This window comes from Oculina patagonica, chromosome 9 (genome assembly GCF_052425735.1).
Source record: "Oculina patagonica isolate OP01 chromosome 9, crgOcupat, whole genome shotgun sequence".
Taxonomy (NCBI): domain Eukaryota; kingdom Metazoa; phylum Cnidaria; class Anthozoa; order Scleractinia; family Oculinidae; genus Oculina; species Oculina patagonica.
Genome location: NC_135766.1, coordinates 19,396,549 through 19,424,478, shown reverse-complemented (window position 1 = coordinate 19,424,478; position 27,930 = coordinate 19,396,549). Strand labels below are relative to the sequence as shown.

Sequence of the window (27,930 nt, the reverse complement as noted above, 5' to 3'; positions counted from 1 at the left end):
CTTAACCATGCATGAGGATGCATCGCTCTTCCTGCTGCTAGTGCTGTTTGCCGTCTCAGTTTTTTTTCTTTTTTTCATTTTTTGACGTTAAACAGATTTTTCTCCGTGAGGCAACAAATCATTCACTCTAGCTTGGTTCATGTCATATTCTAGCTTTTCTTTATATAGCCTTACAGGTTGTACCAGTTTTCAGGAGGCCTTATGAGTTCCATGAATATTAAATATTAAATCATGAATGGTTCTTACATTGGCCGGCGATATTTTCAGTCATTTGTATGATGTAAAAAAAAAAGAAGAGAAAGAAGGGGAACCCTATTAAGAACCTTTATTGACTGGAACCCTAAAAGTATTGGTTTTTTTTAGGAAGAGAAACATTCAAAGAAGTAATTATAAACAGAAAATAAACAGTGATGATAAAGACTGATAAAAATTAAGAAAGATTTTATATGAACGACAAACTAAATTTAAAAATAGGCCAAATTTTTCAAGATTCACGTAACGTCGCTCTTTTAAAAGTCACTTAACTTCATCTTTCCATACAGAAAAACCGCTTTTTTTGTTTTTTCTTCTTTTTCTTTCGTTTTCTTCGTCTTCTTCTACTGCGAAAAACTCAAACCAAATTTATTTCGAACGTTTCCTTGGAGGGCTGCTCTGAATCACGCACACAGGATCATCAAATTGACATTAGCCTCAGTCTGTGTGGGACCTCGTTTTATTGATGAAAAATGTTCAAGTTCTAAATCAAGTCAAAATAGCTGGGTATAAAGGAATTTCTCAAGCTTACGAGCAAACGTTAACAGCTCCATTCTGCGAAATTTTTATGAAAAATCAAGCAAGAAGTATTCTTTTTCCGGCGTCTCCTCCGCCCCTCGTCCCTTTGTCTCGCCCGTCGCGGCCCCCCCCCCCCCCTCCCCGGTGGGTCGCGGGTGCCCGCGTCGTGCCCGCCGGCCGCGTGGCTCCCCCCTCTCCCCTCCCGCCGCGCCCCGGTCCCTTCCGCCGCGCCACCCATTCTATCACTGAAACGAGACAAAAAGGAGAGAAGGAATTGAAAGAAAAAAAGAAAGGAAATGGGGTGAAGAACGAACCGGACACATGAATTTGTGACAAACACTGGGCGCTGATTAGATTTCGATTTGTACGATATCCGGGGACTTTTAATCGATCGAATCGTTTCCTTTTGCTTTGTATTTTTTATTTTCCCAGTCTCTGATAATACTGTAACACAATACTGTAACACACTGGCTGCCGGAGTACAACTGTTTATAGTTGCTATGGTGATAACCTTTGTTCTTTTGATTTTATGCAAACGAAGTTTTCAGTGAACAAACACTCGCCCAACAGAAGGAGTAATGTGCTTGGTATCAAACATGGCAAGTATCTCTCCTGGATGAAATTCCGCCGCATTTAAAACCAAATCTTGATTCAGGATAAAGCATTGTCCTTCAGACGAGAAAATGCCCGATTCTGAAAATCCGCGATCGTACGTTCGACCGGTTCCTTTGCCCATTCCTCCACACCAAGGTTTGAAGATCACGGCTCGAAATGCGAAGATTTACACTTGCGAAGTTCCAACTCGCAAAGAAGTCGCGAGGGAAAATTATGAACGACGACGGCATCAGATGAGTAAATGTGGTTATCGCTCAGTCAATTACAAGCCGTATCAACCGGTCGGGGAAGTATATCTGGACGATAAGAAACTTATTCTCAGCGCGCTGGGTCAGGAACAAACGGAACAAGATATCCAGGCAAGTTGCGAGTATTTTGTGAAATTTAGCTACGTAACGTTTACCTTGAGTTTTACCGGCCGCCTGTATTTAACCAAGTCATTGATATTCTTAACATCTGCTCATTCAAGAGCGTTTTACCGTCAGTCTATTAACTAATTTACTCACGCTAAACGGTAGCGTACTAACCAAATAAAGCTGGGTGAATAAATTTGTCATTGATTTCGTTTAATAGTTAAGTCAAGTGAACATTTGTTTGCGATTTAAAGTATTTTGTCACGATCGGTAGCATTAGATTTGTGCAGTAAGTTGACTTGTGCATTTGGATAAACGATTTCTATCGAAGGAGTGCTAAATTTATAAAGTATTCATGAAAATTGTGATGTTGTGGCTATAATTTCATAGTCTGCCATCGAATCGGTCGATCGGATCGGAAAACCGTTGACGGCTATTTCTTCTAGCTAATAATCACAAATTAGCCCAATTTTGTCAAGGATACAGATCAAAACATTATAAACAAGGAGACAAATTATGATTTAGCTGCGGCAAAATAAAACGAGCGAATCTTTGCACAACGGAACTCGCAATTTGGAACAATTTCATGCATAATTAAATTGACGCAGATGTTTTCTTCCTGATTAGTCTAATTTTGTCGTTCATTAAATTATTCATTTATATTGTCATAATGGCATGACATAAATGCTCGAGTTTTGTTTTATATTTGGTTTCTGTGTCTTGAATTTGAACGTAAAAAGCCCTTCGCCCTGATGGTTTAATATTTTGCCAAAGTTATTCGATATTGTTACACTGTAAAACATTTCGCCTGCCAGTGCGCGCGACCGCCGTGTTTTAAAAATATAAACTCTCCACCTTTGCACCGCGATTTACATACTGGCCTTAGAGTAGATGGAAAATTCATACTGTTTGTGCAAGTAACAGCTTAATAGGAGTACGGAGCTGGTTTCGTACGTTAAATTAACCTAATCTTTTCTTTGAAATTGTGCAACAAAAGTTCCAAATATTGTTATGATATTGCATAAATTACCAATTATGTGGCTTTGCAAGTTGATAATCAGTCAATATATAATATAATTATTAATCACTTTTAATTTATTATGATATTACTTCTTAATAAACGTGCAACTTGACATGTACAATCATTTGTCATTTTGTTCATTTGTTAAAAAATCTAAAATCTAAATTCTGTAACTGTTAGTTGCATAATAAGGTAAAATCTCTTTCAATGATGTACATATAATCTATTTAGTTTGCTTTTGGTCTTGCTTGCCATTTTCTTATTAATTAAGGAAAGTGATTCATACTCTCCTGGGTTTGTACAGATCAGCATATACAGACACAAACAATCGCAACTTAATCGCAAGCATGGAAACAAACACCGCAATTTTACCTCATATTTCTCAAACCAACTTTTGATTTGCTTGGAGTTTTGACCCCGGTGTAATTCAATGGAAGGGGGGGGGGGGGGGGGGGGGGGGGTGGAGGGCTCTGAACCTCTCACTTCCCATACCTCTTACTCCTGTTTTCTGTACCTTTTTCTCCAACTTAACCAGCCCCTTTCTGTAGTAGTACCTTCCTCCTCCTTGCCCCATTTCTCAATTTGCAAAATATAACGAAATGTTGCAAAAAAAATTCAATTTCTCCTGGTTCCCACCACCTTGGGAATCCCGTTTCCCACCCTTGCATGCCTTGCTACCTTGCCTCGAGCTCGCATGCCTCGCTGCCTCGCACAGTTGTAAGACTTTGATGATTACATTGTAATTTATAAAAAAAATTGCTTAATTCTTTAATTTTAGATTGAAGATGAATCGTCGTCATCATCTGGGGAATCAGAATCTGAAGATGATGAATCCCTACGACAATCCAGGGTACAAAAAATTTTTTTTTATTTCATAGACTGTTATTATTATAACTTGATAAGTATCGGTGTTACATGCTAACGGCACCTTTGTTACACTGGGCAAGCAAATTGTTTTTGTGTAATATTACAATGTATCTTATGCATTTGTCAAAGCATTTTCATTGCACACACTCAAATTATTATCTAACAAAAATTCAAATATTGTCCGTCCGTCTCGTCTCCCCCTCCCCCCGCCCCTCGCCCGCGGCTCGTCTCCTTCCCCTCCCAAAATTTCAAATCTTGCCAAGTAATCTTACCAACTGGCATATTTCTAATACAGATGGAAATGATTTTAATTTATTTTTATTTTTTTATCAACCTAATAATTCCCCATTTATAATCCTTACTAAAAAAACATTGAAAAGATCAATTTTTTCTGAACTTCCAGCTAAAACGAAATCAAAGTTATTAGACTTAACTTAATATTAAATACCCATAATTATATTTTTTTTAAATCTGCAGAGTTAAATGTTACTTATAATATAAATAAGTTTTATAATTTTATTTATGTTTAATCTCAAAGGATCAGCAACCCATTGTGCCTCAGTCAACAAACTACAAGCCAAAGGTTATAAATGATATAAGGGCACAAGTCAACAAAGGAAGGTTGGGGATTTTATTACTGATTATAAAAATTATATAATAGTTATAGATGTACTCTTAATTGAGGAGTGTGACATGTACCTGTGTGCTATAAACTATAGTTATTTTTTCCATCACATTCTTTTAGTTATTATAAATATATTTTCAGCCCTCTTCTTTTTTAGGGTTGGTAAATGGTCCTTCCAAAATTTAAAAAAATATATAAGTTTTGACGTGGAACTTTAGACAATTTCACAGGTCCTGTAAAAGTCAGTGAGTTTCAGTGAGGCCTACTCAGAGTCTCAATTCCTTCTGCACGGCTCAGAAAGTATGGAGCTTAAACACAGCAAAGATTTGCTGTCTCACAATTTATTATCAAGTTACCTTCGGGTACTGTAGAGATACAGTAATTTGCATTGATACAAAATTAATACCTATTAATTTATTACATTTATTTTAATATTTAGAAAAATGATTCATGCAGTGAGACTTGGCTTTGGATTATACAGGCTTGTCCACGAGGAACAAAATAGAAAGGTACCTTAACAAATGATATTATGTATAATATATTGTTTGAATAAATGTAGTAGCTTTTGTATACCAGTAATTAAGGGCAAATAAATTTTATAAATTTTAGTAAATGTTAAGTACTTTAATTAAGGGTGCAAAAGCAAATTTTCTGCATAATTTCTTTAATGTCAGTTCTCTTTAAGTGCCGGCAACTGGCTAAAAAAACGCATCGGTGCTTAGAGATTTGAGCTGCCTACTTTTCAGGGATATGGCCTACAATATGTGTTAGACAAATTAATGCTTGTCTGGCAACATTCTATTATATCTTTAGTCAGTATCACCCAACTTGAGGACTAATGCAAATCCTGCATTTTGATTGGCTACACTACTAGAGGACTATTAGTAATGGTCATCGAATAGCAATCGAGCGTGACGCTTTCTTTCGTTTTTTTTTTTTCAAATAAATCTTTTTATCAACTTGCATTTGCTAACTTTATTATTGCTTTTTCTGTCCGACTAGTTGGGTGGTACTTTAACAATTACACCCTTCGCCCTCAAGGGCCACAGGTCTAATTGTTAATTTGCTGAGAACCCTGGTAATTGGTCACCAGGGTACGTAATTATTTGTACTGTGCGAGGCTCAAAACATAATGGGGGGTGTTGTTAATAAGTCCTTTTTTTAGTGCAGAATGCACTATTGTGATGGTTTGTTGGGGCTGTCGTCCGCTAACCCGCTAAGGTGTAAACTTTAATAGTCAATTAATTAAGTAATAACAATTAATTAATTATTCCTTGTGAAGGGGGTGGGGGGTGGGGAGCACCTGACCGTACCCCTAGGTAAAACCTGGAGCACATCTACGTTACTTTCATATAAAGATTTCAAAGGTATATATTTGTTTCAGAAAACCCTTTGCTCTCCTTGTGGTACTACTCGACGTTCTAGGGCAACATACTTTACGCCAAACGCATGCGCAGTTTAGTATACGTTTTTGCTGGAACTCTCATGAACATCGCGTGTATTGCGTGTTTGTGGTAGGATTGCTGCAGACTTCGTGGCGCCAAGAGAAAACCACAAATTGATTTAATTAGATTTTTAGACTTTCACAGCGCTTTCGTAATTAGTAATGCAAAAACTTGCACCGGGATTTTCGGCGTGAAACTCCTGATAACCAGGAAACAATTATCCTAGCTGTACCGCGTTTAAAAAAACCTTTCGAAAGAGATGTTTTTTGACTAGATTTGCTCTTTCCTTTTTGAGAAACGTCTTTCATGCAGTTTAAAATGCAACTTAATTAAATTAAAGTGAAATAATTGGCTTTATTGTTGAAAGGAAGACAAATGCCACGGGTCACGTTACGGAATTTTCATGGAAAACAACAAAAGTATCTTGTTACAAACGAACAGAAGTATCGTGTTACGTTTTCAAAGATTAGCGTAACAAAAACCCGGGAAAGAATACAAGTGGTGTTTCAACATCAAATTGCAAGTAAAATAAGGCAAATAAAAACACGAACATCAAACAATAATTAATACATGTACTTTCAATTGTCGACTCCATTGCATTCTGCACTCTGTCCTTTGAGTCTCTGATTTTTATTGTTTTATTTTGTTTTTTAGCAAGCTGAGGCTGAGAAGGAAAGGAAACAGAAAGAAGAGGATGCAAAAAATCAAATGAAACCTGCATCGACAGACAGTGAAGAATCTGATGATGAACTGGACATCGAGCTTAAAAGGTTTGTTTGTTATAAGTTCATTCAGACCTCAGGAATAAATGTTGATCATGTTAGAATTACTATCTTCACATGAATCTATGATTGCTATAAAGGGGAAATACATGACTTTAGAAAATAGCACAAAGTAAATACGTGCGCTGATTGGTTAAATATTGTGTTTCTATAACTCGATGGAGACACAGACAGTTGTCGTAGACACGGCAATCAATATTCACAGTATTCACGACGCTGAAATAAGCAATGCAAAAAATACAACTAAGAATTGTGCCAAATTTTCATGTCACAGCTGACAAAAACCAGGTTAAGACTAAACAAATATTTGCACACCTGAAAACAAGCGAGTAAGATGTTTACAGAGCCCGCCACACATTTAAAAATTGTCTGTGCAAAAAATTATCGAAGCGGCTGACCTTTCAAAGAAGTTTATGAATTGGCGTAACTTCACTCCATTCTTGGCTTTGTAGCACTTCAGAACTATTCACAGCTCTTCAACAGGACAAGTTATTCGTCCAGAATGCCGAGTCAAACTTCTTTCAACAGAAAAATAATGCACTTTCACCTCCAAGGTTCGAGTCGCTCGATCGGCAGTGTCGGTCGTCAAACCATTCGGTTAGTTCGATGAAGCGAAATAAAACCACAATTCTTGACTCCTTCCAGTGCTGGACTTCAGTTAAACCCTCGGCTTAGTTATTTCTCATAATTACGTTAACTTTGGGGCCTGTTTTCTTTGTTTGTTTGGCAAAAAAAAGGTGAATTTAAGCCTTGAAGCAAATGTTGAACAGTTGATTTATTTCTGTTCATCGACTCCCTTACTATGATTGGTTGAATTATGTTCATGACGTAAAACCGCGAGGTGAAGAGAATCTAAGTTTTGATGTTAAATAAAGCGCTAAATATTACTTTGATGTGCGTTATTTTCTTTGTGCTGTTTTCTAAAAGAAATAGAAAACATGTTTTCCGTGTTTCTATCGAGTTATAGAAACACTTGTAAAAGTTTGGGAGAACTCGAAAAAGCTGTGGAAACACTCGTCTATCGACTCGTGTTCCCACAGCATTTCTCGTTCTCCCAAACTTCCACTCGTGTTTCTATTTAACAATTAGACTACGAGCCCGAGTTTTCTATGAGCAAATAGTCAACGAGGCGCAGCCGAGTTGACTATAGCTCATAGAAAACGAGGGCGAGTAGTCTAATTGTTTTAGTAGAAACTCTAAAGGATTGCAGTCCAAAACCTACAATATTGTGCACTTTAAAGACAAAAATCAAGAAAATGTACCACTTAAAGAGCTACACGCGCGCGCAACTGTTTTCTATCGGCGAATAGAAAACAGTGGGAGAACCAATCAGATTCGCGGATTTCCAATAGAACACAGCTGAGTTTCTACTAAAACTCGATAGAAACACGGAACATGTTTTCTATTTCTTAATTGTATAACAACTTCAGTTGAATTTCTGGTGATGTATGCATTTTGTCATTTCATATTTTCCAAACCATAGTGTATGGGAGGTTCGGTGGCCGAATGGTTAGTGCACTGCATGGACTCCAGATCGAGTGGTCCCAGTTCGAGCCCCGGCCGGGGTCACTGTGTTGCATTCTTGGGCAAGACACTTTACTCTCATAGTACCTCTCTCCACCCAGGTGTTTAAATGGGTACTGGCAACATAATGCTGGGGGGGGGTTACCCTGTGATGGACTAGCATCCCGTTCAGGGGGGAGTAGAAATATTTCTAGCTGCTTAATGCTATGCAAACCAGGATAAGCTCCGGCAGTGTGGGCTGCATGGCTCGTGGATTCCCTCCCCCTCCCTTTAAACCATAGTTTTAACAAACCTCTATATGATGTAGCTCTGAGCTCAAATGCTAATTTCATCATATGTTCAAGCAATCACTTTTCTTATAATTCCAGTTATATGGTTCCAGTACCAAACAGTCCAACTAGGGACATTGAATCAAGGTAAGTTTCTTACTCATGATGAACATTAAATTTAGTTTGTAAATTAAATTTTCACTCAGTCTGCACATTTATTTATTTAGCTGTGTTCTTTATATCTGATTCCATGCAGCTTGAAAATAATTTTAAAGTATGATTTTCCTTTCCTGTTTAGCTTTGGGGAACACCTCGACCCACAACAAACTCAACAACGACCCAGCAGCTCACATTCATCAGCTAGCAGCCAGCGGTGGAAACGGCTAAGTGAGTAACTTGTACATGTAATAGTATACTTGACAATTAGACTACAAGCCTAAGTTTTCTATGAGCAAATTGCACCTCGTTGCCTATCGCTCATAGAAAAAAAGGGTGAGTCATGTTTAATTGTTATCCTAGAAACTCTGAAGGAATATTAATTGCAGTCCAAAACCTGCAATTTTATGTACTCAAAATTTTCAAGAGCAATATTGCCCCTTTAAAGAAGAAATATAGACTAGAGCCACTTGTTCTTTGTGCCCCAGGCTAAGAGGGACAAGTGGCTCTGGGAATGAGAATGTGATACCCTGCAAAGTTCTAACTGTGTAAGTTTCTTATCAGTAATGTTTTTTACAAAAGCAGCTCACTTTTTTGCTTGATAATTTATATATTGCATTTTATTTACCGTAATTCAAACAATAGTGTTATTTGCATTGATATCAACTTTCTGTTAGGTACGACTGTCAGTGCTGCAATTTGGAACCCACAGACACCCCAGCCATTGGTTCAAGTGTCCTCCCCCAGCCCCGCCCAATCTACAGAGTTTAATATTGACAGGCAAGTTGATTTAAATAATATGTAATGCTAATCTGACCACCAGGAATAAAACCAATAGCTCACCACACATTAAAAACTTCAGATTGATTTCAGTGTGTCATTCAGAATTGGGCGAAGCAGCTAGCATTCACCCTGAGGGCTTGGTTTATTCCTTAAGGGAATACCTTCAGTGTTTGCGAACATCACGCCAAAGTGTACATTCAGTCTCATTCGTTTTGTCAGACTTGAAAAAAGGTGCAATATGTACAAGAAAAACATTTAACCGATTTCAAAGGAAAAGGTAATATGCCGCATTATTGGCAAACTACTTGGTGTGAATATGAGCTATACTAGGACAATTGACTAAATATATGAATCCTTAACAACACACTTAAATCCTGTGTGCATGAAGTTCTCATGCATGGCTGTGTCAATGAACAATCAATATCTTTACAAATGTAGTTGACAACAAATATTTGATTGAGTGTGCCATAACTTACAGTATACTGAATCATGTAGTACTCATGTTTTCAGATTTTCAAATACAAATTGTATTGCTGGGTTGCAGCTGACGTCATGGCGGCCATGTTGGTGGACAAGAACAAAGCGTTTTCCTCAACTAAACTTTTTTATCACGCAGATTCGGCTGTGAAACTTTTTTTTATTGTTTTGTCTACCAACAGGGCCGCCTTGTCACGTGGTTGCAACCCAGCAATGTCTGCATGAATTATTCTAATCTTAATTGCATGAACTTCTAAACGTTTAACCCATGCACATGCCAATATAAATCTGAGGTGCACTTTTGCAATTATTTCCAAGAAGAATTTTTTCTTGTAAAATTGAAGTTTCATTAAACATTGTGACTTTTTTAGCTGCTACACAACTTACCTGCACGTCTAGGGTTACTTAAAGAACGTCTGTAAACCGTTTCCGCCTGAAGAAGAGTCACACACGTCCCGAAAAGTCCGTAGAAAATAGAAATTACTGCTTTCCAGCCTAGTTTTCAGTGCCCTCGCGAAACATTCCCACCCGTATTCTCGTTTCTCTTAGCTGGCTGGGCCTTGGCACGAGGAAACGAAGGGCTCTGGGGACACAGAATTTCCAGTCCTAGATTCTAGGACTTCCGGTATTCATGTATGCAGTCATAACGTTTCAAAAGAATGTATGAGAGAGTCGTTTGATTTTCGACTTCCGTTTAGGAATTCTTTGTTCCAAACAGCCAATCAAAAAAATTCGAATTAATTCAGAAATCCTGTGTCCCCAGAGCCCTCCGTTTTCTCGTGCCAAGCCGGCTAAGAGAAACGAAAGGGCTATGGGGACGAGAATGTCCCACCCGTCGCTCTGGTCGGCCCCAGGCTCACGTTATGAAGACGGCACTCAGAGTTTTTGGATGGGGTGCTGAAATCTAAGCTGGAATCTCAAGGTATCAGCTATTTTTTTGGCGATTTCTCCACTTCTATTACAGTTCGCAATGAAAAGGTTAACATGTACTCAAGCTTGGAATTAGTCGTCAGTGACGATTTTCTCAAAATTTACCAAGTGCGATTCTTGGTTCCTTGTAGATCATCCACAGCCGAGCAGCCTGGTCCGGATCACGTGATGGCAAGCGCGCCATCTAGCCCCACCCTCACCCCCAGGCGGTACTTGCACCCACCCAAGTCAGCTGCTCACAGCACCATCTCGAAGAGTAGCCGCAGGTCAAGAAAACTTAAGAGCCCGCGTCCATATTCACCTGTGTATTCAAATATCAACTATAATGACGTCAGCGACAGGTAGGAAAAGTGCAAATACGGTACAGTGATGATATAAAGAGGGGATCGAATGAAACGATGTTAGCGCCATAGTCTCCTTTAAATTATTGAGGAAACAATATTCAGACAATTTCATAATTTACAAGAAGTCCCTTCGGGATCAGTCACCTCGCAAGATGAGACGCCCTTGCGAATGGCGTTTCCTCGTGTGATGTGATTTTTCTCAAAAAGAAATTTCTGGAATCTCATTGGATTTCAGCTACTATTGTCATTTTATCACCGCAAAATTAAAGTTTGTGCAACTGGAGCAGAAAAACGTGTAGATGCACAATAGCACAGTGTATACTGTTCGGTACACGCTGCTCAAATAGCACTTTTCACTTGCCTCTGAATTAGCTTACGGAATTAAACTTATTTAACTATAGAAAGTTTCTTGTAGGTAATTAGTCCCACTTAGAAACATAACAACTCCCGCAACTTTATAACGAGGAACATTGGTGTTTTAACAACTTGTGATCGATCGAGATTTTACGTTGAAATGATGCACTCATGGAAAAATGACAATTCAATTGATGCATGTTTTGTCACCTTGCAGGAAAAACATATTTCGTCAGCTGTGCGCGTTGAACTGGATCCTAGAAGGCATGTCCCAGGATCAGCAGCCCCCGGTCATGCCACCGATCACCAGCTGCTGGAAATTAAAGTAAGTTAGATTCAGCATCGATGAATACCCGACCACTTTCCGACAACAACCCGATCATCTTCCGAAGAATAAACGAACAGACTCCACTGAATACCCGAAATGTCGGCCCCAAAGCATTCACAAACGGTTTCCGAGGAGAACCGAACAATTTTCGAAGGCCGATACATAAGCAGACTCGGAGGTTTCCCCGAACAGTTTCCGACGAATACCCGAACCGTCAACGACGGATACCAAACTGTAAATGGATAGCCTGCCCTAATGTTTCCGTTTAGTACTCGAACGTTTACGATAATCAGTTATGACAAACCACATTTCTCTTATCATATTCTAATAAAGTAAATGTAACGTTTCCGACAACCATAAAACTTCGAATGGCTTTCGAAAAATCGGTTTATTTACGCAAATCGCTCGCTCCTTTATAGGGGCTGAACCCAGGCGCGAAGAGAGAGTTCAGGGACTGGACAATCTTGTTACAGTGTAACCTGCATGTCTTGACTTAATTCCTAACTCTCCTCTGTAAAAATAGGGCCATCATTGCATTGTAACCCCTATGTGCAGCCGTCTTTTCATCTTCTAATTTTTACTCCCTGCGACATATTCAAATGTGGTAGCTTTTCCACTGTTATTTTGCTAGAGTTAATACGTTTCTTGTATATCTTTTAAGGGACTTGAACGAGGACCCAAGAACAATCCGAAAAAGAGTAGAAAAGGACAAGGCTACAGATAAAGATTGGGTGACATTTAAACAGAACCCTGCACGATTTACACAGGTAGGCAGTGATCGAAACCAACTTGTAATTCACCTTACACTATCTCTATATTGTCAGGGGGATATTGTACGCATGGTACACTTCATGTACTTCTAAATTCTCAAAACTGAAAATTGAAGCAAATGTATGATCAGTAAGGAGACGTTTGGGACTGGGACTGGAAGGATAGTAGCTGTTAAAATCACAGAAAATTTGCAAGAAATTGGCAAACTCATTAAACATTATATGATCCATCGTATGACGTAATTAGGATATGTTGCTTTCTCTGAGCCTTCGTAATTTTTTTTCTTTTTTTTTTCTTTTTTTTTTATTTTATTGCAAGTACTTACAACATTTAACATACAACATTACGATGATTACAAAATATAGATGTCTAATTTTACAAAAGGAGCTACTTTACAGTACAGCTTAGACAGTGTGAAAAAATAGTTACAAAAATTACTCTATTAAAGTCAATACTATTAACATTACAACACTTAGGATAACATTACAACACTTAGGCTAACAATGCAAAAAGAAAATAATAACAAATAACATTGCCTATAATCATTAACAGAGAGAAAACGAAAGAAAATGAACGATCTAGCGAGAAACAAAAACAAAAGGAAACTAATTGCTTTGTAAAAAATTCCATTTCTTAATATAGTTATCGTATTTACCGGATTTGATAGCAATATGTTTTTCTAATAATAGTTTGTCGCGAACGAGGGATATGTACTCGTTAAACTGAACTTTATTTTTTAGGCCGGTGTTACGGTATAAAAAGTATTTTCCTAATATAATAAGATGGTTTAGGGCTAAACAACCACGAGTAGAGTCCAATATACCATATAGGACATCTAAGTTCGAAAGATGGACTCTTTTCCTACTATGAGCATTATACCAATCTTGAAAATCTACCCAGAAAGATTTTGCTTGAGTGCACTCTATAAAAAGGTGCCAGATGGTATGGATTTCGGTAGGGCAAAAAGTACAAGTTGGGGAGTCAACTTTCTTCATCTTATGTAATAAGCTATTGGTAGGTAGGATGCGATGAATGATCTTGTACTGGAACATCATCATTTTGGTTTCTTTTGTAACGTTAAATGGTAAAAGATAAACCTTACACAGATTGTTCTTTTCTACCCCATATTCAATAAGTTTCCTTTCTGCTGTGGGGGGAGATAGCTTTTCCAAGGATACCAGTTTGTCATAGAGAGTTTTGCAACTCAACGAATCGCTTATTGAATCAAGGGGTTTTATGGGTAGTTGGTCGTTAGAGTTTAAAAGCTTTTTCCACGAGCGAGGGAAAGCAGAAATGATGCTGTAATACTGTAGAAAATTAAACTTAGTCTTGAATTTTTCGCAAAGAGAATTAAAAGATAGAAAGTGATTTTTTTCTGTGTTAAGTAAGTCTGATATGTGCGTGACTCCAGCCTGATGCCAATGTGAAAAATAAATCGATTTTTTATTAACAATTAGAAACCTATTGTTCCAGATTACTTGCTCTAGTGCCTCAGATTTATTTTGAGGATTAGTCACAGTGATTTTCTGCCAGAGGGCTATGATGTCTTTGTAAAATTTTGGGAGGTGTTCACTTAGGCAAAGAAGCTTACAGTCATAGTTACACTGAAATAAGAAAGTGCCACCGACGTTGGCAAGGAAAGAGGTTGGAATATATTTCCATGGAGCGTCGTGGTCTGAACATAGGCGGTTTACCCAGTTTAGTTTTAGAGCTTTGTCAAAAATAGCGAAATCTTTCATTTCTAAGCCACCTTCTTTTTTAGATTTTATCAGAGTCGACTTTTTGATTTTCGCAGGTTTGTGGCTCCATACAAAGTCGAAAATCATTCTATTCACTTCTTCAGCGAAACGTAGTGGCGTTTCCATGGAGCTGCAGATGAATATGACTTTTGAAAGGGCTAGAGTTTTAACAATGTTTATTCTTCCATAAACAGAGATATCCCTTTGAGACCAAAAGTTTAAAGTCTTCTGTAATTTTGACAGCTTGTCGAAGAAGTTTCTTTGGTCTGACAGATTGTCATCGTACGAGAAGTGTGTACCTAGAGCGTAGACAGGTTCATCTGTCATTTGAAGATTTAAAATTTGGTCTTTTCTATGTCTCATTGAGCCAAGCCATAACATTTCAGACTTTGATACATTTATCTTTAGCCCTGCGCACTTTTCAAATCGGGAGAGCAATACAAAGAGGTTATTTACGGAATGAACATTAGCGAGGAAGGCTGTGGTATCATCGGCGTATTGTGATAATTTAACCGTTTTATTATTCTGTATTTTTATTCCTTCTATTTCTTTGGAATTAGAGATTTTTTGAGCTAAAACTTCTATGGCGATGATAAATAGCATACCAGAGAGGGGACAACCCTGGCGTACCCCTCGTTCTAAAGTGAAGTGACTGGACGCGTAGCCGTTGTTTAAAACACAACTGGTAATGTTATTATAAAAAATACTAACCCAGCGCCTGAGCTGCGGGCCGAAATTAAACGTTTGTAAACATTTTTGGAGAAAGTCCCATTCGATTGAGTCGAAGGCCTTCTCGAAATCTAGGAAGACGGCTATTCCAGGCAATTCTTTTTGCTTCGTAAAATCCATAACGTCTTTGATTAATCTTATGCTTTCACCAATGTATCTTCCTTTGACATACCCGGACTGGCTAGAAGAAACAATTTTTGGAAGAATTTTCTCTAACCGGAGAGCAATGACTTTAGTTAAAATTTTGTAATCCACATTTAAGAGTGAAACTGGTCTCCAATTTTTCAGGAGCTCTAAATTCTTTTTCTTTTTTGGAATTAAAGAAATCACACCTTGTCGTTGTGAAATGGAAAGAGTTCCGCTTTGAAGTGCATAGTGGAAACTCTCCGTCATATATTTTGCTAACATATTCCAAAAATGTAGATAAAACTCTACAGTAAAGCCGTCTGAGCCTGGGCTTTTATTTTTGGCCATTGATTTTAGGGCGTTATAGCATTCTTCTCGCGTTACTTCACTTTCGCAGGTCTCAGTTTCTTCTTCTGATAACCTATTCTCAATTCCTTCAAAAAAGTCACTAAATTCTGGAAGCTGTGGGTCCGAATTAACCGAAGTATATATTTGCTTGAAGAAATTTTCCTCTGCCTGAAGAATCTTTTTTGGGTCGGTTATCTTCTTATCTTCGTGAATTTTAATGGCAGTCACGTGTTTTCGTCTATAGTTGGTCTTTTCCAAACTGTAGAAATACTTACTATTTTTCTCTCCGTACTCGTACCAACGTGTTCTGCTGCGCACAATTGCGCCTTGTGTTTTACGAGCTTCTACCTCTGCGAGCTTAGCTTTTAATTTGTCCATTTCCTTTTTGTCGCTTTCATTGTAGTTAGCTTGCAATTTATTTTGAATAATTATTAATCTTGTTTGAAGCGACGCTTCTTCATCACGCGATTTTTTTGCTTTGCGTTTTGAATATTTAATTGTGAAAGCCCTGATTTCCATTTTGATCATTTCCCAGAAGAGTCCTTTATCATCTACTTGTTGATGCCGTATAACAAATTCGGGAATTTTAAAAGTGAGCAATTCAACGTAATCGGTATCAAGTAATAGTGAATTGTTGAACTTCCAGTAGCCAGGTCCGCGCGGAGGGCTGTCTTCGTCGAAAGTGATGTTAAGCACTACAGCAGAGTGGTCGGAATGTATGTTTGGAATTATATTGCACTCTCGGATTAGCTTACAAAGGCTTTTTGAAACCAAGAGATAATCTAGCCGGCTTTGGATCTTTCTGGAAGCATTACTCCAAGTGAATCCACACGAATCGGGGTTTTTAGAACGCCAAGAATCAACTAAATTATTTGTACTAATTAGTGTTTGGAGTTCAACAACAGACGCCTTCTTAGCGTCAAACGGTTTGCCGCCTCTCTTGTCTAAGCTATTAATTACGCAGTTGAAATCACCTCCCAGGACAACATTGTCATTGATGTATTCCCTAAGGAAAGAATTGGAAAGCTCAGCAAGGAAAGAGATTTGATGCCTTGCCTCATTGGGTGCGTAAATGTTTACGAAAATTGTCTTCTTATCGCTTAAAATGGTTTCAGCTAAGACGCATCTTCCGTAATTATCTGTGCTGATCTTTTCAATGCTGACGTCAAGTCGCGGTTTGAACAAAATCATTACTCCTCTACTGTGTGAAGAACCATGACTGCAAGCAATTTTGCCACCCCATTCTGCTTCCCACCTTTTAATTGTTTGAGGTGTAGAATACGTTTCTTGAAGGAAAATAATATCGGATTGTTGACGATGCAACCATCGAAAAACTTGTCTTCTTTTTCTTGAGCTGTTTAGCCCTCGAATATTCAAAGATAAAATCTTATAGATCATTTAGGTTCATATTTTAGTCTAAATGTAATACCGGCAATAATGCTCATAGGAAAAACGGAAATATCTAAAGTGAAATAAAGTTTCAGTTTCTTGCTTTTGCGACTTGAATTGCTAGTGGTCAAACTAATCGTAAAAATCGCGACACAAAGGACGGGAAAATATAGTACGAAAAACCAGACGGATTTTAACAAGAAAGTTAACACTATGCGGTACAGAAAAATTATAACTACATCTATCAAGGACTTACCTAATTGTTTGTTCGGCATTATCAGATACTGGTACGTGAATGTAGAGCAATGTTACATTGGCCACCACAATATGGCCGTGATCGATTTCAATGTTTTAACAGTTAATTTAAACGTCCATTAAACGTCCATACAGTGGAAACGCTTTCGTCTCAGGTCCGCGGTAGAGTGAACCGTCTATAATGAGCTTCTCTACTCTGAAAAATGCGGCTCGCTTCTGTTGTTTGGCGGTCTTCAACACCGGGTGTAACTTCTTTCTAATTTCTTCCACTTCTTTAGGGAAATCATCGGCGATTCCGAGCTTACTGCCTTTAGTAAGATTTTTAATAAAGGACTTAATAAACTCTTTGTCGAGGAAGTCCGACAACTTAACAATGATGGGTCGAGGTTTGAGATCTTGAGCGTTGGAAGCACGACGCGATGAAATCCTGTGTACTCTGTCGAAACGAATATTTCTTTCATCTTGTTCTGGAATCTTTAAGTCGTTACGTAAAAATTCCCTTAGCACTTCTTCGGTGTCTTCATTCGATTCACGACTGCGCTCCTTTATTCCAAAGAATTTTAAGTTACCTCTTCGGCTGTGACATTCAAGTTTTATATGTCGACGCTGTAATTCTGCGAGATCACGTTCGGTTCGCTGAAGGGACGCTTCGATGGCTTCTTGTTGTTTAGTGACTTTGCCTTGTAAGACTTTCATCTCGTTCATTTCGCTTTGGGAGCTTTGAAGACTCTCTTTTATGCTAGCATTATCATCCTCGAGAGTCTTGATTCGTTTTCCAAAGTCTTCCAGCTCCGGGATGAGCGTTAGGAGCTTGCTAAGTTTCTCGTCGATTTCGGCTAGGCGAGCATTTGTCGCCATGCATGTTTGGCAGCTATGATTGTCGTTCACAAATACTTCTTCTTCTTCTGTTTGGGAACTACCTTCACGGGTGCGTTTTGAAGGTCTTGTTGAATCTTGGTCCTTCGACATTATTAATTCTCTTATAAAAGCAATGTGGCCATATTCGGGGTCTTTAAGAACGATTTTATGCGGAGTACTGTTCGCACACGTCCGCCATGTTCGGCCTCGCTACCAGTCCTTTTCTATATTATCCTTTAAGGCCGGTTTACACGCTACGATTTGTCGGCCTGATTTTTTCCAAGCAAATTTACACGCTGTGACTCGTCGGACAGATTCTCTTTGCCTAATTTCAATTGCGAGTGTTAAAATCGGCCCGATTTCTAAAATCTGTTTCACTGCAGCAGATCATTGTTAAAAATCGAGTTGTTTTTTAACTATGCTCTCATTTTCCTATCCAAATCTGGGCTAAATCGGGCCGACAAATCGTACTGTGTAAACCGGCTATTAGTATTAAGGTATTCTAAAGGTGGTGGGAAACGAGGGCATATTGTTGCTCGGTATTTTTTTTGGGTGGACAAACGAGGTGGACTCAAAACCAATGTTTTGTGTCCAAGCCGCGCAAAACCTTAACGGGGAAACATTTATTGCGGACACAAAATTTTTCTGACAAAAAAAAAAAAACAGAAACATTTTTTGTGTCTCGGATACAAATTTTGTGTCCGAGACAAATTAAAATGTTGCGCGTGCGGGCAAACGGGGAAATATTTCTGTCCGCAACATTGTATCCTCGTTTGCCCACCTCCTTAAAATAAGAGGGAGAACAATTAAACGTGCAAAGGGAGAATACTTTTTACTTTTTTTGTTTTGTTTTGTTTTATGTTGATTTATATTTCCTCATTTTTTAAGCGCGGAACTCGAAGAGGCACCAGACGTATTTCCATTCACCCGAACTTCATTCAGCGCATGACATCGAATAACAGTGGCGGCCCGGCCCCCACTACCCTTCGTGTTCCCTCGGATTCTCGGCCGCGGAGTGGCACTAGCTACACTGCAGAGACTGTGGTGTCATCGCGGACAGAAATACAAACTGAGCATTCGCCTGCTGACCAACGAATACCACAAGAAGACAGTGTCAGCGAAGTTCAAGGAAATGCGCCACAAAATGGTGAGTCTATGAAAGATGTGATAAAGCAAGAAAACTTTATTAAGGTCAACGATATTTTACGCGTCAAACATCTCTACTCTCTGTCGTGCTGTTCGTGAGACTTACACAAAGGAACTTGACTTGTGTTTTACTTTAAAATAACTCGATTGGGACCTTATCGGTAGATTGATTTTCTATTGCAATTTGAATGAAATTTAGTTTAATGGCGAACAACTTAACTGCAAAAGGCGAAGGGTATTTTTCACAAAAGCATGCGTGAAAAAGCAAAATTGGCGAGCGAAGTCTTAAAGTGGACGGAAGTTTCTATTTACGCCTACAATGACTAGCGTTAGCTTTGAGTACTGAACGATCACAGTACAGCGTGCGTGGTGTCATTTGCGAGTTCGTTTGTCCCCCCCCCCCCCCCAAAAAAAAAAAAGCAAAGCTATACTCAAGTCGTACTTCAAAAATTGCTTCTTCATTTGACCAGCGCTTTATACTTGTGATGCCGGCTTCACATAATATTTATTTGAATTCCTGCACGGCATTCTTTATGTAGTTTTAATCGACTTTCTTTTGTGAAAAAAATAGCTGATCTATTTTAAATTGCAAAGATTCTGAACAAATTTCCAGTCAAGGTAATTTCTACGGCATTCTCTTATTTAACGGTTTCGATCTTCCCTTCTTTACGTAAGCAGGGCCCACAGTTAGCTTTGTGGACCCAAAGATAAGAGCAGTGTCAGCCCCTCCTGGACCAGTTGGTGATCAGACATCTGTTACACCGGGGGCATTACCAGTCACCATGTCGGGCACTACGCTGAATGGGGCCCCGCAAAATGGTTCTCCAGGAGGGACCGAGAAAAAGGCGCCACCAAAGCTTCAAAAACAGAAATCATTTACGGTTACTACTGTATATACGCCACCATCAAATCCGAGTAAAGCTATACAGAAACTGCGAGCTAAGACAAGGGCTGCCAAGGCTTTCAAGAACTCGCTGTCGGTAAGTAATCATGTTGTTTAATGAAATACAAAGAAAGAAAGAAATGTGGCAATAAAGTCTGCGTTCGATCCTAGTGGGCTAACAGGCCGGAGCAGATTCAGTATGCGGGAAGTTTGTGCTAAATATTTAGGATTAGTTTTGTCTGTATGCGAGAATGTGTTAACAAAATCGGTATATGTAAAGAAAGATATGTCAGAGACACAAGTTTGTGCATTTGTAATCTTGCAAATCTACATGGATCCTAAAAAAGTCCTGGAAAAGTTCTGGGAAATAGAACTTCTGAAAAATAGTCCGAACCTCTGATATCAGACATCTAAAATCGTGTTTTTAAACCGTGAAATTCGCGTACATGACAAATGCTTGTACATGTGATCAGTTGCATGGTAACATCATTATGTTTCGTTTTTTTCAGCACAAGGAGCTGGAAAAACTGGCGTCCAAGCCTGAGGAACAACAAACGGCGAGTGATTCGCGAGTCAGGGCCTGGGTCCAAGCTACAGGTAAGTTAAACTCACATTGGAACTCTTTTCGTCGTCATGGCTACCATAAAAAGTCTTTGAGCAATAATGTAAAAAAATTGAGATGTTGGATTTATTTTCAACAAGCTCGGACAGTAACGGCTGATAAAATCATTCAAACACAGGTTTATTGTCGTCTTCATTGGGATCTGTTATTCCTTTTCACGTTATTTTGTATTGGCATAACGTCACCTTTTTAAATGACCTGATGCTAATTTCTGACGAACCCCTACTAAGCGGCCAACAACCTATATTAAGTGGCCACTTTCGATTTCCTCGAGGGTGCCCGCTTACTAGGGGTTCGACCGTAGTGCCTTAACTCGCACATAGATCTTTAAACCGCTTAATTAAGTTAAACAGTACAAACAAAAAACTATGGTATGTTTTACAAACAACATTGTTTTTCATTGCAGGTGCAGTGAATACTAAGAGGTAGGATTCATTCGTTATTTTAATTTATACCTTATACAGCGATGGAGTTTTACAGCTTACCTAATTCGCGCGGATTTATACCTTATACAGCGATGGAGTTTTACAGCTTACCTAATACGCGCGGATTTATACCTTATACAGCGATGGAGTTTTACAACTTACCTAATACGCGCGGATATGATGCGAGTTTATTTTGCGAGAAATAATAACTTGGTAGCATACAGGGAGGGGGTGGGGGCTTATTGGAAGAGGAACGTTTAATACAATAACGCTTCAAATGGAGGGTGTTTGATGCAAGAGGGCGCTAAGAGCCAACGCTAGATCTGATCACTACGGAAGTTAATTAGTAACACTTTAACTGATTTTGTTAAAACATATAGTCAATTTTTTTTCAAAGGAGATGTCATATGAATTATTAACTATTATAAGAAAAAAATAAGCGATATCAGCACATTGCCCAGATGACTGTTGGCAACATAGAGTGATTTTATTTAACCCGTGAACAATATCTAATAGTTAGTGCGTAATACAGTCAACTCTCTTTTAACGGACACTTCTATAAGACGGACACCTCCATAAGACGGACACCTGGTGATGGTCCTTGCCTTTTTTCAGTCATTTTACTGTAACCAAACTCCCTATAAGACGGGCACCTCTCAAAGACGGACACTGAAATCATTAACGGACACTTGAGAAGTGTTTTTGTCGTGTTTTATTAGTAAAAACACTTACAAACTTCGTATCGACCTAAAGCATAGTTAGTCAGCACCCTAAGGATACGTGTATACCAAGCTTTCTGACGCTTTAACGGATTACTTCTCTGCTTACGTGCATGGACACTAAAGAGGTCGTTTTCTACTTAGAGTATTACAGTTTGTAGACGCTCTCAACTTTTACTTTAACAAGCGAATACGGTCCTTTTATTATTTAGTCTTGTTGCAGTTTGCAAAGGTTTGTTGCATTATGCAAAGATTTAGCTTTTCAGAATTACTGGTGTCATGTTACCTCGACTCTCTATAAGGCGAACACCTCTCGAGTAAGACGGACAGCTGCAGCCGGTCCCGAAGGTGTCCGTTTTAGAGAGAATTGACTGTGGTCAAAACTGAAAATGTACGGTGAACAGTTTTGAGAAAAATATTCTTTTCCCTTCAGGTTTGCAGCAGCAGCCATCGCAGCGTTTGGTGCCATAAGTTTGGATCATCGCGCGGAGAAAGTTCCTGTTGAATCAAAAACCAAGTTCAATGAAGTGGCGGACGAGAAAGCGCTTGTGCTGCACGATAACTTGGAAGTCAGAGACAGGTGTGGGAAAATGGCTCTTTATTAGTTTAGTTAGATAAAGTTTTCAAAACTGTTTGGCTCGCGATGATTTTGAACATCGTTTAAAGGCCCGGCAAAACGAGGAAACATGTTTCTAGAAACATGCTGGAAACATGTTGCCATAATTGTTTTCTCGTTTTGTTCGAAATGTTTCTGCCGTGTAGAAGAAGCAAATTTTGTTTCTTGGAAACGAAATTGACGCTGGAAACAATGTTCCGTGTGGCAAAACTAGGGAAACATTGGGGAAACATGCGTAAGCTATGGGTGTTTCTGGAAACATGTTTCCTTGTTTTGCCAGGCCTAAAGTCCTTTAGTAAGCTGTGGGGTAAGATTTGTTCAAAATACTTTTAGTTGTGCCTATTTCCGGAGGTGGAGAGCATTATGGTTGTTATTTACGTCTCCAAATCGTTTCGGTTTACATTTGGAAGGGAATTCCCTTATTGCTATTGTAGGTAAGGTTAAATCTGTGTAAGAGCCTAGTGGCCCATCAGGCCGGAGCTTATCGAGTATTTGTACTCCCCACCACGGTCACTCTGGTTATCCCCAGCATTAATTTGCCGGTACCCATTTATGCACCTGTGTGGAGAGAGGCACTGTGAGAGTAAAGTGTCTTGCCCAAGAACACAACGCAGTGAACTTGGCCAGGGCTCTTATCTCGTTCCCAGATCTCTTCTTCCTCTTCGTCCACAAGAGATCTGGGAACGAGATTACCAGGGCTCAAAATCGGACCGCTCGATCCGGATTCACTGCACCTCCCACGATGCAAACCGTAGTTAATTATAATCGCGTGACGTGATAAGCCAACCAAGCTTATAAAACTATTTTGATGTTGCTGTTGCAGAAATCGTCTTCAAGTGTTAGAGCGGAAACTGATGTGTCTTGAGACGTTTAATAATATCTACAAAGCCCTGGATCAGATGAGGAGTAGCAGTGTGGTACCTGACACAGAAACAAACGAGGAGATGCGACAGCGGGTCACTGAAGAGTGTAAATGGTTTGTGCATTGCTTGTTTTTCTTTTTACAGTTACTGTAGAGGAAAAGGCATGACCCAGTTCTCCAGCAGGCGAAAAGAAGTTAAGTTTAAAAAGTAGGGAAGGAGTCCAAACTATTGTACACGGGCAGGACTGGTTGTGCCACTGCACATAATTCAAAAGTGATCTTTGCCCCTTTTATATTCCCGCTACCCTCCCTCCCTCCCGCCCTCCCTCCCTCCTCTTATTCGTGTCAAGGCCCCAGAAAAAACCTGAGAAGAAGGTAATTATAACCCCCTCCCCCACCCTTGTGTTAAATAAGCTTCAAATAATAATAATTATAGCTATGACTATGCTATACTTCAAATGGGAGCTTTAGATTTTTCAGGCCAGTTTGTGTTCAAGTGAAGTTCTTGAATAGTGTAGAGATCAAAATCTATTTATATGCTTAGATACCATCAAGAAGACAAGGAGCTAACCTGAGCCATTAAAATCCTTGTTCGGTCAAGAGCACAGGATCTTCAAGTTGTTGGCAAAGTACATCCCGCTGAGTACATGAAGGCGTTGATTAAATACTAATTGAAATTTTTACATGTACTTCATCCCAGGTACAAAGACTTACTAAGTAATCTACCACAAGAAGTGACAGCTGACCGATACTGCACTATAGTCTTAAACAGGATCGCTAGTTATGGCTCGGTAAGTGTCAATGTTAATGTACTACAGCCAACTCTCTCTTAATGGACACCTCTATAAGACGGAAATCAGGTGTTGGTCCCGTCCCTGCCGTTTATCAGTCATTTTAACTAAACTCTCTATAAGATTGACATCTCTCTAAAAAGGACAGTTGGAGCAGGTCCCGACGGTGTCCGTTTTTAGTATGAGTTGACTGTTAACGTTTTGACGGGTATATATGGGCCGTTAATCTTTCAACATCACGCTTCAATGAGTATAAAAAGATGTATCAAAAGACATATACAAAGCGCAAGGACCGTGTTTGGAGAATATCGATCCTTGGTCTTCAAATTACGGATATAGAGCAGAGAGGTCCAGAATCGAATATATTTTCAGTATGGTACCGAGCAAGCTAGAAAAATAGCTGTGGAAAGTGTAAGAAACTAAAGACTTAGGAAATGTTAAACTACGAGTACTGTAGGTCCAATGGGCAACACGCGAGTGCGCGATTAAATCCCTTCGCGCGTTGCTGAATAAATATTGGACCGGCAATAGACCTTTTTAGCTAGTACGTATGTAAATTGCCCATTTCAGATCATGTGATACTCTCCAGATAGTTTTTCTTTTGTCTATCTGGAAATTATTCATCCATTTTCACGTGAATTTGTTTGAAGTTGAAATAAATATTTCTTGAGGGTAGCATCACGTGGTCTGAAATGAGACAACAAACAAACGAAGCTAAAGAGGTCTATTAGGCGTTCCACTTCGTTGAATATAGTTATTACCTCTTTCGGCTGTCTAAGTCGTGCAATTAAACAGGATCGAGGATCTCTGAGAGCCTTCCCGTCTCACCTGGTCTCCTGTTATTAATTTGTGACTACAATGTTTTGCTTTTCGTTTGTTTGTTCACGATAGAGAAGAGGGAGTGCGCACAATCTGGATGGGAACTTAGAGATATTTGCAAATGTCGTGTTTTCATCTCCGTGTGTGCTTGAGATCACAACTTAGTGCCTGCTACAGTTGCGACGAAGGCGCAAAAAGCAGAAAAATATCGTCAACACATGTTTGTTTGACTGTTCATTGTTTGTTTTTGTTGTTTTTAGCTTGAAGGGCGAAAAATAAGCAGTAGTCAATTCCTTAAAGTTTTGTCGACGTTACGTGTCTGGGAAATCTGCGCTCCGGATATTAATGCGGCTATTGAGGTAAGTGAAGGATGCAACAATAAGACAACTGCGTCACTGTAGCCTTGTCCCCAAGTTCCCCTCTTTGTTTGGAACCAGTGCGCATGGAGTTATTGGACTGTTGCACTCGCAAAGTGTCCTAACCATCAAACCCCGCGCTTCTTGTTTCACGCCTTGCAACGGCGCCTGGGGAAGAGCGGCATCACTTCTTTTGGGGACTGTCATTTTGATATAACAGATCGAAGGGGCGTTTTTAACAAGCGCGTTTCAAACGTTAGAATGTAGACTCCAGAGAAAAGCCTCCTGTTTTATTTACTAACTATTAATTTTTTCCCCGGGAGAGCGTCACACGCGTTACTGTTTATTAGTATGTTGTACGAGGTGGTTATAGGGAGGCACGGTGACCTAATGGTTAGTGCGCCGGACGCCGGATCGAGCGGTCAGGGTTCGAGCCCTTGCCAGGGCACTGCGTTGTGTTCTTGGGCAAGACATTTTTTTCTCACAGTGCTTTTCCATCCAGGTGTATAAACGTGTGTCGGCGAATTTAATGCCGAGGGTAACGCTGCGATGAACTGGCATACCATCTAGGGGGGAGTAGAAATACTCCTAGTCGCTTCGTGCTACGGAAACCTGGATAAGCACCGGCTTGATGGTCCAATCGGCTCATACTAAGATTCGCCTTTACCTACAAGATGGCTATATCATTTACGTTTGTTTGTATAACCTTAGCGGTGACCATTCAAATGAGAGTCATTGAACTATACTTTCGTGTGATACAAGGTGGTTCTAAGTTCTAAATCTGTGGATCAAACTCTTCTGTGTAACCATTCTAATAAAACCTATTGAGGAATACTTCATGATGACGTTCAGTCACACCCAGACATTGCAGGTTTTATAACCCCCTCATTAAAGCCGTCTAACTTTGATTTTGACAGTTTGTTCGTGAGAAGATCGTGGAGATGTCAGAATTGGAGTTCGAAGATTGGATGAACGCAAAGTTCCCTCAACCACAGAGGCCGGTCTCTGCGCCGCCACCAAGGAGCAGCGGCTTTCGATATTGAGATTACATCATCTGTTTTCGTCAGAGAAGACACGAAGACACCGCGAATTCCGATTGTATTTTGGCGCAATTTTACAAAGTGCTGTATGAAAGTCGTTTCCATTAGAAGAATGTTGGACGGACGAACAAACGGATAGACCGACCTGTTTGTGTAAGTGACAGGCTCAGACTGACAAACGAACGGACGGACACAGACAGACACAGAAAACAGACAGACAGACTAACCACTAATTAATTGAAAACGTTTTAATTGACTGAAAATGTTTGATGATTCGACGCCTTTGTGTGTCTATAAACAACATTAGTGTACAAAATGCACATTAATTTGTTACATAGTTCAGGTACTTTTTATAATTGAGGATTTTATACGAAGACTAGTAATAGAAAGCTCACTCTCATCGGCAAAAGGCATGTCACCTGATTCTTTATCCCTGTACGTACAATAAATATAGAATATAACATAATATAGCCAAGCCAATAATAAGAAAAATATGCTTTGTTACAGTATTTAATGAATATGTTAAGGAACATTTATTTGCTCCTATCTTTCATACGTTTTGTATATTTTTTAGAAAGAAAAAATTGTTTAGAAAATAAAGCGATTCGTTGGACATATTTTTCAATGAAGTCTGTAAATATTTAGTAAGTGAAGTTAGACAAAGACCTATTTTACTGGCTGGTTTTTTCTACCAATAAACAGTATTTATTTTTGATGTGTTTTTGCATTTCAAATAAATAATATTATTATACATTAGAATTACTTTAAAACATGTAATTGGTCAAGAGCATTCAGTCAATATACAGCAGTATGTGAACTTGACAGCAGATATTGGGTTATCATGTCGAGTTCAAAGTCCGCCTAGTTTCCAAGCCCCTCTTCCGTGTAGTGCTGTCAAACTTTTAAAAATAATGGCTGAGCGATTCGCCTCCGTTTCCGAAGAGGAATTGAAAGTTTTGATCGAGAACAAAGATTCTAAAAACACCAAGAGAACAACAAAAACAAGTGTAAAAAGCTGAATGATTATTTGTGGGAGAGAAACCTGGAGAAACCACAAGATAAAACCGCTTTGGCCAATGTTCTGACAAAGTTTTACGCCTTCGGCTTCGGCAGATAAGACAGACCTCGGTTTTGATAACTCACGATATCATACAACCTCATCCAATAATTGCTTGGTATTTATTAAGATAACTCGTTTTCTGTTTGAACACTTTTATGCGAAAGAAAAAAAAGAGGCTGTCTCCTCTTCTATTTGAGGAGTGTTTCCATGCGCCAGTTGAAGGGGATTTAATTATGTTCAGACGTCCTTTGCTATATTTTGAGTGCAGAATGTGCAATTGTGAATGCCATTCTATTACGCTTAGCGGCGAAAACCACATTTACACGCGCTTCAAAATTGACACGGCACGGCAAATGTTTGGCACCGTGCTGACAATTTTAGGGCACGGTACTCCAAAATATCGACGCGTAAAAATCCCGTTTGGTGTTTTCAAGTCTTACTGGACGTTAAATGAAGCAAATGAACATTAAGAACGACGCTATTTTTCATCATCGTCATCATCATCACTATTTATTAGCCACTTCAAAATTAATATAATACAAATTGAACAGTAAGGTAGGGCGAGGAGAGACCTCCCAGAAACCACCAAGCTTATAGAGGAGGCCACCTCCGTTATCAATGTGATTGTGCGGCTTGGCCAATATTCCAATTCCGATATATTAAATTTCTAGCTTGGCGCCGAGGCTTGGGGGCAATAAACTTGCCGTGGACGAGGCAGGAGCCTACCTTACT

General features: G+C 39.2%; 1 protein-coding gene and 1 long non-coding RNA gene across 2 annotated transcripts in view; one reads left to right on the top strand and one right to left on the bottom strand.

The window, feature by feature from the left end:
- The window catches only part of LOC144666468 (uncharacterized), a 220,111-nt gene that overhangs the window by 189,232 nt on the left and 2,949 nt on the right, over positions 1 to 27,930 (bottom strand). The gene's annotated exons all lie outside the window — the stretch shown is intronic.
- On the top strand, positions 1,036 to 26,533 carry LOC144666472 (uncharacterized). The gene is made up of 20 exons (XM_078527909.1): positions 1,036 to 1,745; positions 3,539 to 3,610; positions 4,166 to 4,248; positions 4,692 to 4,761; positions 6,352 to 6,467; positions 8,372 to 8,419; positions 8,571 to 8,659; positions 9,106 to 9,208; positions 10,750 to 10,959; positions 11,534 to 11,641; positions 12,306 to 12,411; positions 18,748 to 19,006; positions 19,684 to 19,985; positions 20,398 to 20,485; positions 20,917 to 20,935; positions 22,088 to 22,234; positions 23,094 to 23,246; positions 23,833 to 23,923; positions 25,003 to 25,101; positions 26,016 to 26,533. Exons 1-20 carry the CDS (start codon positions 1,455 to 1,457, stop codon positions 26,139 to 26,141), a joined length of 2,580 nt encoding a protein of 859 aa, XP_078384035.1. The 5' UTR covers positions 1,036 to 1,454; the 3' UTR covers positions 26,142 to 26,533.